This window comes from Rutidosis leptorrhynchoides, chromosome 9, assembly GCF_046630445.1.
Source record: "Rutidosis leptorrhynchoides isolate AG116_Rl617_1_P2 chromosome 9, CSIRO_AGI_Rlap_v1, whole genome shotgun sequence".
Taxonomy (NCBI): domain Eukaryota; kingdom Viridiplantae; phylum Streptophyta; class Magnoliopsida; order Asterales; family Asteraceae; genus Rutidosis; species Rutidosis leptorrhynchoides.
The window spans coordinates 30742828-30759366 of record NC_092341.1 but is presented as its reverse complement, the minus strand read 5'-3'; the positions used below and the strand labels follow the sequence as shown (position 1 = coordinate 30759366).

At 35.8% G+C, this 16539-nt stretch overlaps 1 protein-coding gene across 1 annotated transcript; it reads left to right on the top strand.

Moving 5' to 3' along the window:
• The first annotated feature begins 6106 nt into the window (after window positions 1-6106).
• On the top strand, window positions 6107-7264 carry LOC139867895 (mitogen-activated protein kinase kinase kinase 20-like). Its single transcript, XM_071856243.1, has one exon. It carries the CDS (start codon window positions 6107-6109, stop codon window positions 7262-7264), a length of 1158 nt encoding a protein of 385 aa, XP_071712344.1.
• Window positions 7265-16539: the final 9275 nt, after the last annotated feature.

The following is a 16539-nucleotide window of genomic DNA, read 5'->3' as shown; positions in this document are numbered from 1 at the left end:
ATTGAATCTCGAAAGATTGTACAGTTTTGATAAACTTCGTGATATTTGTTGGAAATAGGAGGTTATGTATATTATTTGTGGAAGAGAGGATTGATGATTTAGATGTTTGATTGATCTTGAAAACTTTGATTTATTGCTTATTGTTTTGCTTGATTACAAATGAGGGGTGAAACCCTCTATTTATACTACACAGTGGACTATTCTAGAACACTTCACTATCCACTAATATCTAGATATTTCCTAAGTATTCTCATGATAATTCTAGACTTAGATATTTTATAAGATTTTTCTACACACTTTGACTACTACATATTCCATGAGGTTTCTAGATAATAGGCTACAATCTTGATCCATATACTTGTATACTTGCAAGCCCAAATCCAAAACACATAGCCCAAAAACAAGTTTAGTTTCCAAAAGCCCCCCTTAAACTTGATTTTGTCACTCCGAGCATATTCCGTAATCTCTTAAATGTCTCGTGTTTTAGGGGCTTTGTGAAAATATCAGCAACTTGGTCAAGTGACTTCGCTTACTTTATCTGCACCTCTTTATTTGTAACACACTCCCTTATGTAATGGTATTTTGTATTGATGTGTTTGCTTCGATCATGGAAGACTGGATTCTTTGCTAGAGCAATCGCAGACTTGTTATCCACATATATCTCTGTAGCTTCCTTTTGAAAAAAACTTTAGCTCATTTAGTAACTTTCTAAGCCATACTGCATGACAGGTGCACGATGTTGCTGCTACAAACTCGGCTTCACAGGTTGACAGAGTCACAATGGGTTGCTTCTTCGAGCTCCATGTGAACGCCGTATCTCCCATATAGAACACAAAACCACTCGTACTCTTACGATCATCTATGTCTCCAGCCCAATCACTATCACTGTATCCAACTAGTTTGAAGTGATCAGAAGGCGAATAAAACAGGCCATAGTCAATCGTACCTTTGATGTAGCGAAGTATCCTCTTGGCCGCCTTCAAGTGATTTATTGTAGGTGCTTCCATGTATCGACTTACTAGTCCAACTCCGTAGAGAATATCTGGCCTCGTGCAGGTTAGGTACCTCAGACTTCCAACCAAACTTTTGTATTGTGTTGGGTCCACCAAGTATCCTTCATCATCTTTTGACAATTTGAGATTGCAATCCACCGGTGTGTTCATTGACTTGCAGTCATTCATCTTAAACTTCTTGAGCACCTCATTCGCATAACCTTCTTGAGATATGAATATTCCTTCTTTCTTTTGTTTCACCTCGATCCCAAGATAATAAGCCATAAGTCTAATGTCGGTCATCTCGAACTCCCGAACCATTGCTTTCTTGAACTCCTCGAACATTTTGGGATTACTACCAGTGAATATCAAGTCATCCACATAGAGAGCATGCTCATCTGGGCATTTTGTAAAGCCATTTTGCTGGAAATACTTGTCTATCCTGCTATTCCATGCTCGAGGCACTTGCTTCAACCCATATAAGGCCCTTTTCAATTTCAGCACCTTATTCTCTTGGCCTTTCACGATGTATCCCAAAGGTTGTTCTATATAGACTTCTTCTTCTAAGTGGCCATTAAGGAATGCAGATTTGACATCCATTTGATAAATCTTCCAATTATGCTGAGCCGCAAGTGAGATTATCAATCTTATAGTTTCTAGACGAGCGACGGGAGCGAATACCTCGTCATAGTCTATGCCGGCTCGTTGACTATATCCCTTCGCCACCAACCTTGCCTTATATCTTTCAACTTCACCTTTGGAATTCTTCTTGGCCTTGTACACCCATTTTACACCAATAGCCTTATGTCCCTTTGGTAGTGTGGCAAGATCCCACGTATTATTCTTCTCGATTGCTTGAATCTCTTCGTCCATAGCACATTTCCACTTTTGGCTTTTTGCTGCGTCTTCATAACTTACTGGCTCACAATCGGCAAGAAGGCAGAACAATGATAGATCCTCCATAGGTTGGGTTACCTCGTACAACTCCCTAATGCTCCTTGTATGATGTTGTAGCCTACTTGATTCTCCTCCTGATGTTGGTGTCACTTCATTAGGTGTAGTGGTTAGAGTACGTGGAGAGTGCGAAGATGGTGTACTAGAAGGTTCTTGAACTTCTAGATATTCTTTGTTCCTTGCAGTACTTTCGAATGGATAAGGGAGAAAGTCGTAGTTCTTCTCTTCGGAAACCTTCCAATCCCATGTTGCTTCTTCATCGAACACCACATCTCGACTTGAGATTACTTTACCGGTCTTGGGATTGTATAACTTGTAACCCTTCGAACTTGAGTCATAGCCCACGAATATGAGTTTCTCGCTTTTATTATCGAGCTTCGTCCTCTTCTGATCTGGCACATGAGCATATGCCACACTTCCGAACACTCGAAGGTGTGAGATGTCGGGCTTCCTTCCACTCCAAGCTTCAATGGGCGTTTTGTTCTTGACGCTTCTAGTGGGCGAGCGATTTGCTAGATAGATCGCACAGTCCATTGCCTCAGCCCAAAACTCCTTAGGCATCCTTTTGCTCTTTAACATACTCCGAGCCATATCTGGAATGGTCCTATTTTTTCTTTCCGCAACACCATTTTGCTGAGGTGAATACGGAAAGGTTAGAGGACGTCGTAACCCATTGTTGTCGCAAAATTCCTTGAATTCCTTGGATGTGAACTCTCCTCCACGATCGGATCTCATCGCCTTTATGGTGAGACCACTTTGATTCTCCACAAATGCTTTAAACTTCTTGAACATTCCAAAAGCTTCCGACTTCTCTTTTAGAAAATAGACCCATGTCTTTCGACTAAAATCATCAATGAATAGAAGAAAATATCTATTTTTACCAAAAGACGGTGGGCTGATGGGTCCACACACATCCTTGTGAATAAGTTCTAGAGTTTCTTCGCTCTACTAGAAGCTTCTGTTGGAAAACTGTTTCGGAAGTGCTTTCCTAGAAGGCATCCCTCACATATTTGATCCGGATGATTAATTGGAGGCAAACCCTTCACCATTCCTTTACTTGATAATAATTTTAAGCCTCCAAAATTTAAGTGCCCGTATCTCATGTGCCAAAGCCAAGAATTATCTTTGAAACATGCTTTTAAACATCTTGGAATGTCATGTTGAATATTTAGCATGAACATCCTATTCGTTGACATAGGCACCTTAGCAATCAAACCTCCTTTTTGGTCTCTTAAAGAAATGGTACGATTTATCATGTGAATATCATATCCTTTCTCCAAGAGTTGTCCAATACTCAGTATATTCGTCTTCATATTGGGCACATAATACACGTTAGAGATAAATTGATGCCTTCCATTTTTCAAGCGGATGAGAATCTTACCTTTGCCTTTAACCGGGACTTTAGAGGAATCTCCGAAGGTGATATTTCCACTAATTACCTCGTCTAACTCCACAAACATGTTTTTGTCACCGCACATATGGTTGTTTGCACCCGTGTCGAGATACCACAAATTTGATTCTCCGTTATCTTCACCTTTGCATGCTAGTAACAAAGTGTTTTTCACGGCTTCGGTATCTTCTTGTGCAAAATTTACTCTTTCTTGCACGTAATTGTTTGACTTCTCGCATTCCGAAGCATAGTGGCCAAATTTATGACAATTATAACATTTGGTTTGAGAATTGTCATACCTTGGCCTTCTACTTGTGTAGCCTCTCCCGCGACCTCTTGTCGAGTGAAAATCTTGACTTCTTTCTTCATTTTTGTAAGAACTATAACCTCCACGTTTAATATATCCTTGCCCTCGTCCTCGGCCACGTACTTGACCACGAGCTCGTTGACTCGTTTGATGAGTCTTTTCACTGTTTTCTTCCTTAAAAGAGAGTTTTGCTTGCAAAGCTTGCTCCAAAGGCTCTTTACTTTTTTTTATTAAACCTCTCTTCATGGGCTTGTAGTGAACCCATGAGTTCATCGATAGTCATTGATTCTAGATCTTTAGATTCTTCAATGGCTACGACTATATAGTCGAATTTTGAATCTAATGATCTAAGAATTTTCTCAATGACTCTTACATCACTTAAAGTTTCACCATTCCTCTTTAATTGATTGACAACCGCCAAGACTCTTGTAAAATAATCGGAAATTGATTCAGAGTCTTTCTTATTTAAGGATTCGAACTCACCTCGTAGTGTTTGTAGTCGAACCTTTTTCACTTTATCAACTCCCTTGTGAGAATTCTCCAAGATCTCCCATGCTTTCTTGGCAATGGTTGCACTTGCAATTTTCTCAAAAGCTCCATCATCTACACTTTGTTGGATGATGGAAAGAGCCTTTTAATCGTTGGTTTTCAATAGTTTTTTCTCCTTGCTGAGATAACCTTTTTCAGTAGGTTCCTCATAGCCTTCCTCCACAATCTCCCATAGGTCTTGTCCACCTAGGAAGGTCTTCATTTGGATGTTCCATCGATCATAATTATCCTTTGTGAGGCCAGGAAATGTGATGACATTGTTGGCCATCATCTTGTCGAACCAAGCTCTTGATACCAATTTGTTGGAAATGGGAGGTTATGTATATTATTTGTGGAAGAGAGGATTGATGATTTAGATGTTTGATTGATCTTGAAAACTTTGTTTTATTGCTTATTGTTTTGCTTGAATACAAATGAGGGGTGAAACCCTCTATTTATACTACACAATGGACTATTCTAGAACACTTCACCATCCACTAATATCTAGATATTTCCTAAGTATTCTCATGATAATTCTAGACTTAGATATTTTATAAGATTTTTCTACACACTTTGACTACTACATATTCCATGAGGTTTGTAGATAATAGGCTACAATCTTGATCCATATACTTGTATACTTGCAAGCCCAAATCCAAAACACATAGCCCCAAAACAAGTTTAGTTTCCAACATGCGCTTAGTTGTGGTCATGAAATCAGCAAGTGCTCGGAGCCCGGAATGATGAATATGTTCAAAGGCTAACTGCTTATATTGGTCAAGTTTATTAATCAAGTGATGCAGATAAGTGGTCATGGAAGTTGCTAGTGATAACGGTCACTTAGTTAGTTGGACGAGACAGGTTACTGATAACAATATATTACCGGTCTCGGATACCTATACTAATTGGGCCGAGGATCTTCCAAGGAATGTGATGTTGGTGTTGGTTTATGGAGTAGAGTGAAAAGATTGATAGAACATTGACATCCTTAATTTCGCAGCTTGGAGTGAATGGAATTCATGGTTTGATGATTGGAAGCTACAAGTGAGATAAAGTTATACATGATCATTGCTTCTTTTGTTTGGCATATTTGGAGGTTCCGAATTAGTAGTTAATCCAATCGCATTCGTTGAAGAAAGAATGTTTATTTGGTTTGATTTCTTTGTTTTCTTTTAGTTGGTTAAGTAGTAGAGATAAATTGAATGTAAACTGAAAAGATTGGCGATTGAAGCCGTTGTAATTTAGCTTCTCGCTAGGGAGATAGTTGTGTAATAGAATTTTTACCGTTCCAAAAAACAGAGGTTTTCATTTTTGATTGTTTTCATATCGTGTTCTAAATTTGTTCAATTTCAAACCATTTTAATCTTCCAATGTTTCAAAACACTATTGAAACTATGTATATTGAAAACCTTTTGTCGAATTAATAGGCAACATCAAATTAGCTAACATGCTCCTACGGTTTGCAACATATTTATCTTATGACAAGTTGCAACATATAAATCGAAGAAAACGTGACCACAAAGTAAGATAACATAACTATTCCCTCAATTATAGAACTCTCACACATTGGTTAAAGTTCACTTGTGATTTGTACTAACGCAGCTGCCCGTTATTCCGTTATAAATACACGCTTCTTTTTTCATTTTTTATTTTAAATTTTGTTTTATTTCTACAAAATTTAAATAGTAATATTATAGTAATTAATCTGTACAATTTAATTTATATACAGCTCTGATCATCAAAACAAACCCAAATTTCATTCATTCAACTAAACCCTAACCCTAATTTTACCCCTCAATTTCCAATTTTATTCCTTTAGGCCCAAGTTACCAATAACATATATATACTTACTCTGCATTTGCACCAATACATACAATAACATTTTCTTTCCACCAAATTAAACCCTAGCTATAAGCAAAACATTCTGTATTGAACATGAAGACGAATAAAAGAAGTTTGATTGATGCAAATTACGTTAATGAAGGAAATAAAAAGAGTAAACAAGAAGATTTAAAGATTGTGCAGAAAAACATGTACGGAGATGGAGCTGCTTGGTTTAGAGGTGAAATAATTGGTAAAGGAAGTTATGGTTGTGTTTTTAAAGGGATTTTAAAGAACCCTAATTATAGATACAGCTTGTATCCACCGATTATGGCTGTTAAGTCTGCAGAGATGTCTGTTTCTTATTCGATTCAGAAGGAGAAACAGATTATGGATAATGTTCGAGGTTGTCCAAATGTGATCAAGTGTTATGGTGATGAAATTACAGTTGACGAGAACAATCAGATGGTGTATAACTTGTTATTGGAGTATGCTTCTGGCGGAACCCTAGCTGATTTGATCAAGAGATCAAACGGGAAAGGATTGCCAGAATTTGATGTCAAGCGTTACTCTAGATCGATTCTGCGTGGGGTACGTTATGTTCATAAGAAAGGATATGTTCAATGTGATTTGAAACCAGAGAATGTAATGCTTGTGGAAAGTTCTAGAAGAAACGGCTTGTTAATTGCTAAAATTGGGGATTTAGGGTTGGCAAAAAGGGTGAAACAGGTTAAGAAGAGGAATGTGGGCCCTATTCGGAGGGGGACGGCTAGGTATTTATCACCGGAAGTGGTAATAAATGGTGTTCAAGGGAAGCCTGCAGATATATGGGCGTTTGGTTGTATTGTGTTTGAGATGTTGACTGGAAATTCGCTTTTGTTTCCAGAACGAAATTTGGGTATCGATGAGATTGTGAGGCGAATTCGTGATTATAAAGAGTTGCCGTTTATTTCTAGTGGTGTTTCTGAAGAAGCATGCAGTTTCTTAAAGTGTTGTTTGAGTAAGAAGGTAATGTGTAGATTAACGGCTAATATGCTGTTAAGTCATCCCTTTTTAAAACGTTTACACGATGATGTCAGCGAATTGCAGGATGAGATATTGGACATAAATGCAATTACCTCATCACCGTCAGCATTCAATGATGAGAATGAGTTGTGGTCGTCTTCTTGTTCAGAAGAGGAAGTTGATGTGATTGAGGACGAAAAAATTACACATGTTAGGTTGTTTGATGAAGTACAGCGATTTCCCGTAGCAGTTAGCAAGATATGTTGATGATTAGATTCTAATTGAAAGTTAAGTAGGGGGATGGTTCATTATTTTTGTAATTGTTCATAGTTGTTTTATGGGACATACAGAATTAAACACAAGTCTTAACAATCTCATTGTTGATATTTAGTTAAATCGTTCATGGATTCAGAAATTTGTAGTTTGTTACTTGTTTTTGTTTGTTTGTATTTTTATTCTTATAATTATTATGTTTATGTTTATGTTTATCTTGTTTGAATGGTTTTTTAGATATTTGTTCTGCATTTGTTGATAATATTTGGATACTGAGATTCATTTGTTACTAGCAATTTAGCAAATGTCATGAATCAATCACAGTAGTAGAAAATGAATATTTATATTTATTCATTTTATGTTTAAAACTACATTGTTTGATTGTTGAAGCTTGAAGTAACTGAATGAGTTATTGAGCCGTGCAAGAGAGAACGTGACATAAATATTCAGTTGCTTTATAAGGACTCTGTTTGCGTGCATGACTTTTGAAGTGCATGACTCTTTTAATAATAAAAAAAAGACTATAAACTGAAAACATTTATCACATAACCATATTATGAAAATTCAATTAGATTATGACGTGCCAAAAGGGACAATAAAATCAATGACTTTTGAAGAACTCTCTGGATCTCTTCCTCAAACGAGTAAAAACAATAACCACGCAAGCTAGGACCCATGGAGGGACATTGAAGTTAACACCAGTGAGGTTCAACTTCTTAGCCCATCCCGGAGTCTCCTTCATAACCAGAATAGTCATTGCAGTTAATACTGCCACCCCAATTAAAATTCTGATGATTGGCTTTATCAATGAATCCTGAAACCCACAAATATTTTGAAAAAATCAATACTATGAAATTAATTAATACGTACATGCAGGTGAGCCCTATAGTTTCAATAGATGCATTCGTTCACTACATAATACCTTACTTTCATTAGTGTCAATTTACGGACCATGATCATGCCACCTTTCTCCTCGCCCCTTAGTAAGTTCTATTTCTCTATACTCATAATTTTATATCTTATATCTTATATAGGTATCATATATCTTCAATTACTCCACCAGTTCCTCATTAACAGCCTACAATCTTTTGATTATAAATATGGAGTATTTGACCATTTAGATTCAAGGCAATAACTTCTGAATTAATTATGTGTGCCTATGAATAGAAAAACAAAAACACACCAAATCTAAGGGGATGTTTGCTTATGTTATTGAAAGCATAGATCTTCCATTTCTAGGGTTAAACCTAATCGGAACACCTCTACCTGATTGCGTATTAAAAGCATACACAGATTTGAACCCATATTTATCTAATATATCTCTAACTTCAAGCTGATCTTGATCCCAGCCACCTAAACTCGATTTAAATGTATATATTGGACCTTCACCGCAACGGAATAGATGAACCTCTACTTCCGGTGTTGTGATTTAGCGCAGTTTCAAGACCCGAAAAATTAATAGAACAATTAAGCAATAAATAAAGACACAAGGATTTTTGTGGTTCGGCGTGAGGCCTAGTCCACGGGCGGAAGCAGAGATGAATTTTACTAGCAAATATGGCAAACCCGAGGTTACAATGTATCACTCTAATCTAGGCTCCGAAAAATACTAACAAAGTATTTGGACCACTCACTAGATTATAACACTTCCCTCGTAACTCACTCGTATAGAATTTTATTTAACAATTCTATACCCTCTCTATTTTCTACAATACTCTTCACAAGAGTTATTAGTAAACTCTTTCAAGTATGTGTTTTTAGATATGAGATTAGATGTGAAGAATGGGATGATGAATGAAGTTCCAAGCATTGCCTTTTATAGTTGAACCTCCATTCATGCAAGAAGACTTATGTAGCCTCCTTATTTGTTATACACCATACGTTGAATGTAATATTTGCCATAACAAACATGTGGTCAACAAACATGGTAGGTGGCCTTCAAAACAATAGTAATGTTGACTTCTTTGGTTTTAAGAATCAGCCACACAAATATCATGTGCACAAATGCACCGTCCATTTAGCCTCATTTATTTGACCAATGTCTAACAAATCTCCACCTTGGCGAATATTTCATTTCTTTGCTATCCGTTATCAATCTCTACTTCCTGTCAGCCCTCCCGGGCTCATCACTTTCTTCGAACGCCAACCAAGTCCAAACAATGTTCGAACTTGTTTGTAGTAACTGGCTTAGTCAACATATCTGCCGGATTATGTGTCGTACTGATCTTTCTCACAATTATAACCCCTTTAGATATTACTTCACGAATAAAGTGATACCGTACATCAATGTGTTTGGTTCTCTCATGATACACTTGGTTTTTAGTCAAATGTATGGCACTCTGGCTATCACAATGCACCACAGTTTCGTCCTGTTGCAAACCCAGATCACCAACCAAACCCCTCAGCCACTTTGCTTCTTTCACACCCTCAGTCATAGCCATGTATTCCGCTTCAGTTGTCGACAAAGCAACTGTCGATTGTAATGTTGCTTTCCAACTAATAGCACATCTTCCGAGAGTAAAAACATATCCCGTCTGAGACCTTCTCCGATCCAAATCACCAGCATAGTCTGAATCAACGTATCCTGTAACATTAGTATTACCACCGCTATCAAATACTAAGCCAATATCAGTTGTCCCTCTGAGGTACCGAAGAATCCATTGCACCGCTTTCCAATGAGCTTTTCCTGGACAATCCATATATCTACTCACCAAGCTTACCGCTTGTGCAATATCCGGTCTAGTATATACCATAGCATACATGATGCTACCCACAGCACTAGCATATGGAACATGTGACATATGCTCCACCTCCTCCTCAGTTTCCGGTGACAACGCCGATGGAAGTTTGAAATGTGCAGCAAGTGGAGTACTAACCGGTTTGGAGTTATCCATCCCAAAACGGTGAAGAACTTTCTCAATATATTTATTTTGTGACAAATACAATTTTCCTTCACGTTTATTTCTAATAATCTCCATTCCCAATATCTTCTTAGCTACACCTAAATCTTTCATCTCAAACCCACTTTTGAGTTGAGATTTTAACTGGTCGATCTCAGACATGTTTTTTTGAAACAATCAACATATCATCCACATATAACAGTAAATAAACGTACGAGCCATCAGGAAGCTTCTTGTTGTAGTGACCCGAACTTTTCCATGTTTATATATATATTAAATGAAATTGTTATTTACATGATTAAGTGTTTCCAACATGTTAAGCAATCAAACTTGTTAAGACTTGATTAATTGAAATAGGTTTCATATAGACAATTGACCACCCAAGTTGACCGGTGATTCACGAACGTTAAAACTTGTAAAAACTATACGATGACATATATATGGTTATATATATAGTTAACATGATTTTATTATAAGTATGTATCTCATTAGGTATTTTAACAATGAGTTATATACATAAAAATGAGACTATTAATTTAAGAAACTCGAAAACGATATATATAACGATTATCGTTATAACAACGTCTTACTAGGTACATATGAATCATATTAAGATATTGATACACTTGGTTAATTATGTTAAATGATAAGTAAATATATTATTAAGTGTATTAACAATGAAATACATATGTAAAAATAAGACTACTAACTTAATGATTTTGAAACGAGACATATATGTAACGATTATCGTTGTAACGACATTTAACTGTATATATATCATACTAAGATATATTATATATCATAATATCATGATAATATAACAATTTAACATCTCATTTGTTATAATAAATAATGGGTTAACAACATTCAACAAGATCGTTAACCTAAAGGTTTCAAAACAACATTTACATGTAACGACTAACGATGACTTAACGACTCAGTTAAAATGTATATACATGTAGTGTTTTAATATGTATTCATACACTTTTGAAAGACTTCAAGACACTTATCAAAATACTTCTACTTAACAAAAATGCTTACAATTACATCCTCGTTCAGTTTCATCAACAATTCTACTCGTATGCACCCGTATTCGTACTCGTACAATACACAGCTTTTAGATGTATGTACTATTGGTATATACACTCCAATGATCAGCTATTAGCAGCCCATGTGAGTCACATAACACATTTGGGAACCATCATTTGGCAACTAGCATAAAATATCTCATAAAATTACAAAAATATGAGTAATCATTCATGACTTATTTACATGAAAACAAAATTACATATCCTTTATATCTAATCCATACACCAACGACCAAAAACACCTACAAACACTTTCATTCTTCAATTTTCTTCATCTAATTGATCTCTCTCAAGTTCTATCTTCAAGTTCTAAGTGTTCTTCATAAATTCCAAAAGTTCTAGTTTCATAAAATCAAGAATACTTCCAAGATTGCAAGTTTACTTCCAAGTTTTCTAAATCCATTCCAAGTAATCATCCAAGATCAAGAAACCTTTGTTACTTACAGTAGGTTATCTTTCTAATACAAGGTAATAATCATATTCAAACTTTAATTCAATTTCTATAACTATAACAATCTTATTTCGAGTGGAAATCTTACTTGAAATTATTTTCGTGTCATGATTCTGCTTCAAGAACTTTCAAGCCATCCAAGGATCCTTTGAAGCTAGATCTATTTTTCTCATTTCCAGTAGGTTTATCCAAGGAACTTGAGGTAGTAATGATGTTCATAACATCATTCTATTCATACATATAAAGCTATCTTATTCGAAGGTTTAAACTTGTAATCACTAGAACATAGTTTAGTTAATTCTAAACTTGTTCGCAAATAAAAGTTAATCCTTCTAACTTGACTTTTAAAATCAACTAAACACATGTTCTATATCTATATGATATGCTAACTTAATGATTTAAAACCCGGAAACACGAAAAACACCGTAAAACCGAATTTACGCCGTCGTAGTAACACCGCGGGCTGTTTTGGGTTAGTTAATTAAAAACTATGATAAACTTTGATTTAAAAGTTGTTATTCTGGGAAAATGATTTTTATTATGAACATGAAACTATATCCAAAAATTATGGTTAAACTCAAAGTGGAATTATGTTTTCTAAAATGGTCATCTAGACGTCGTTCTTTCGACTGAAATGACTACCTTTACAAAAACGACTTTTAACTTATTTTTCCGACTATAAACCTATACCTTTTCTGTTTAGATTCATAAAATAGAGTTCAATATGAAACCATAGCAATTTGATTCACTCAAAACGGATTTAAAATGAAGAAGTTATGGGTAAAACAAGATTGGATAATTTTTCTCATTTTAGCTACGTGAAAATTGGTAACAAATCTATTCCAATCATAACTTAATCAACTTGTATTGCATATTATGTAATCTTGAGATACCATAGACACGTATACAATGTTTCGACATATCATGTCGACACATCTATATATATTTCGGAACAACCATAGACACTCTATATGTGAATGTTGGAGTTAGCTATACAGGGTTGAGGTTGATTCCAAAATATATATAGTTTGAGTTGTGATCAATACTGAGATATGTATACACTGGGTCGTGGATTGATTCAAGATAATATTTATCAATTTATTTATGTACATCTAACTGTGGACAACTAGTTGTAGGTTACTAACGAGGACAGCTGACTTAATAAACTTAAAACATCAAAATATATTAAAAGTGTTGTAAATATATTTTGAACATACTTTGATATATATGTATATATTGTTATAGGTTCGTGAATCAACCAGTGGCCAAGTCTTACTTCCCGACGAAGTAAAAATCTGTGAAAGTGAGTTATAGTCCCACTTTTAAAATCTAATATTTTTGGGATGAGAATACATGCAGGTTTTATAAATGATTTACAAAATAGACACAAGTACAGGAAACTACATTCTATGGTTGAATTATCGAAATCGAATATGCCCCTTTTTATTAAGTATGGTAATCTTAGAATTAGGGAACAGACACCCTAATTGACGCGAATCCTAAAGATAGATTTATTGGGCCTAACAAACCCCATCCAAAGTACCGGATGCTTTAGTACTTCGAAATTTATATCATATCCGAAGGGTGTCCCGGAATGATGGGGATATTCTTATATATGCATCTTGTTAATGTCGGTTACCAGGTGTTCACCATATGAATGATTTTTATCTCTATGTATGGGATGTGTATTGAAATATGAAATCTTGTGGTCTATTGTTACGATTTGATATATATAGGTTAAACCTATAACTCACCAACATTTTTGTTGACGTTTAAAGCATGTTTATTCTCAGGTGAATACTAAGAGCTTCCACTGTTGCATACTAAAATAAGGATAAGATTTGTAGTCCATGTTTGTATGATATTGTGTAAAAACTGCATTCAAGAAACTGATTTCGATGTAACATATTTGTATTGTAAACCATTATGTAATGGTCGTGTGTAAACAGGATATTTTAGATTATCATTATTTGATAATCTACGTAAAGCTTTTTAAACCTTTATTTATGAAATAAAGGTTATGGTTTGTTTTAAAATGAATGCAGTATTTGAAAAACGTCTCATATAGAGGTCAAAACCTCGCAACGAAATCAATTAATATGGAACGTTTTTAATCAATAAGAACGGGACATTTCAGTTGGTATCCGAGCGTTGGTCTTAGAGAACCAGAAAATTTGCATTAGTGTGTCTTATCGAGTTTGTTAGGATGCATTAGTGAGTCTGAACTTCGACCGTGTTTTCTTTAAAAATGATTGCTTAACATTTTTGTTGGAAACTATATATTATTAACATGTATATATTATGTGATATATTAATCTCTTAACATGTTTGATATTGTGTGATAGATGTATACCTCTAGCACAAATCCCATTGACTCACCTAATAATAACGAAGAGTCGAATATATATTAGACTGATTCACAAGTTCCCGAAGAAGAACCGAAAGAAGAATCAGAACCGGAAGAAGAATCAGAACCGGAAGAGGAGGAACCGGAGGAGGAAATAGAACCAGTGGGGGAAATAATAAAACGGTTAAGTAAAAGAAAATCTTCAACCAATCGACCAAGGTTAATTATGGTCAATGGTGTTTCCGCCAAGGAAGCAAAATATTGGGAGGATTACCAATTCTCCGATGAATCGGATTTCGACGAGAATTCCGATGATGTTATAGAAATTACCCCAACTGAATTTAAAAAGGCAAAAGAAAATAATAAGGGAAAGGCCATAAAAATAGAGAAATCTAATTCCAATCCTGATGAACTTTATATGTATCGTCAACCCCCGAAGCCCTTAAGTTGTAACAATGACCCGGGAACCTCTAAACCACCAGGTTTTTCTAAACCGTTGTGGAAAACGACAGCTCGTATTAGGGGAACATCATATATCCCTAGAAACTTGGCAAAACGAACCAAAACCGAAGAAGAAGAAACGAGCGAGTCGGAATAAGATAGTTGTATTCGTGTGGTGTAATATATGTAATATAGTGTGGTTATGCTTTATGATATATGTAAAAATTTCTTGTATTAATAAGTATATTTTTTTTATGAATCTAACTCTTGTCTATTTTACAGTATAAAAACACAAAATGGATAGACAACCCAATATTTTAAGAGACCTACCCAGAGACATGATTGATGAAATCTTGTCTAGAGTCGGTCAGAATTCTTCGGCACAACTATTTACGGCGAAATCAGTTTGTAAGACATTCGAAGAACGTTCCAAGAATGTCTTGGTTTATAAGAGACTTTCGTTTGAAAGATGGGGGATATCACATTGGGAAACCTATAAGTTACGATGTGTTTACTTTGACGCATATATTGCGGGGAACCCAAATGCTATTTTACGCAACGGGTTAAGAAATTATTTTGACTCAATGTATCCGAATATAGGACTTCATGATTTAGAAAAAGCGGCTAACATGCAACATAAAGAAGCATGCTATGCTTACGGGTTAGTAATGTTCGCTTCTCACCAAAGTGAGAAAAAGAACATCGGGCTATAACTATTAAACAAAACATTCCCACAAGTGACGGAGTCGGTAATTGGGGTAAGAAATGAGGTTTTTAGGTTATTACGAGACTGTTGGTCATTACGTAACCCTCGTCCCTTTGACGACTTTACAACACGCTGTCTTATCAACGGCCATAACGGTTATGTTCCACAAGACCAAGGATGGGAAGTAGTCCTAGTAAAACCAGAATGCATGACTTGTTTCTGGACGTATGAATTACGTGTCTTTATTGCCTTTGCTAAACGACTTGTGTACTAGCTAGAATTATCTTCACAACTATCTTGTATCAAAGTTATTGTGTGCTATATTTCATGCTTTATGTAAAATAAGCGGTATTGTAAGTTTGTAAAATATTGTATAAAAGTATGAACGCGAAATATTATTATAATCAGTTTTTCATATAGAATTGTAGTAGTTGAATTGTATATTAGCTACTAAGTATGAACTTAACGGGTAGGTACTACCCGAATTTAAACTTATAAAACTCTAATATGAAGAAAAAGCTTTTATAAATGAGTTCATATTATGCTACGAAATACTATTAACTACTCTTAATATTCTGTATGATTAACTTGTTCCATTTGACTATTTTGAAGGAAATGGCACCGACTACTCGACACACCGTGAATATGAATGAAGAGAAATTCTGTACTTTTCTAGCTTCAAACATAGCCGCAGTACAGGCTGCGCTACATACCAACAATAACCTTGGATCTAGAAGTACAGGAAATCGTGTAGGATGCACCTACAAAGAATTCACTGCCTGCAAACCTTTGGAATTTGATGGAACCGAAGGACCGATCGGATTGAAACGGTGGACCGAGAAGGTCGAATCGGTGTTTGCCATAAGTAAGTGTACTGAAGAGGACAAAGTGAAGTACGCTACGCATACCTTCATAGGTTCTGCGTTAACATGGTGGAATACCTATCTAGAGCAAGTGGGACAAGATGATGCGTACGCACTACCGTGGTCAGCATTCAAGCACTTGATGAACGAGAAGTACCATCCCAGAACCGAGGTCAATAAGCTCAAGACAGAACTTAGAGGGTTACGAACCCAAGGATTTGATATTACCACGTACGAAAGACGATTCACAGAATTGTGCCTATTGTGTCCGGGAGCGTTCGAAGATGAGGAAGAGAAGATCGACGTGTTTGTGAAAGGATTACCGGAAAGAATCCAAGAAGATATAAGTTCACACGAGCCCACCTCCATACAACAGGCATGTAGAATGGCTCACAAACTAGTGAACCAGATTGAGGAAAGAATTAAAGAACAGACAGCTGAAGAGGCCAATGTGAAGCAAGTCAAAAGAAAGT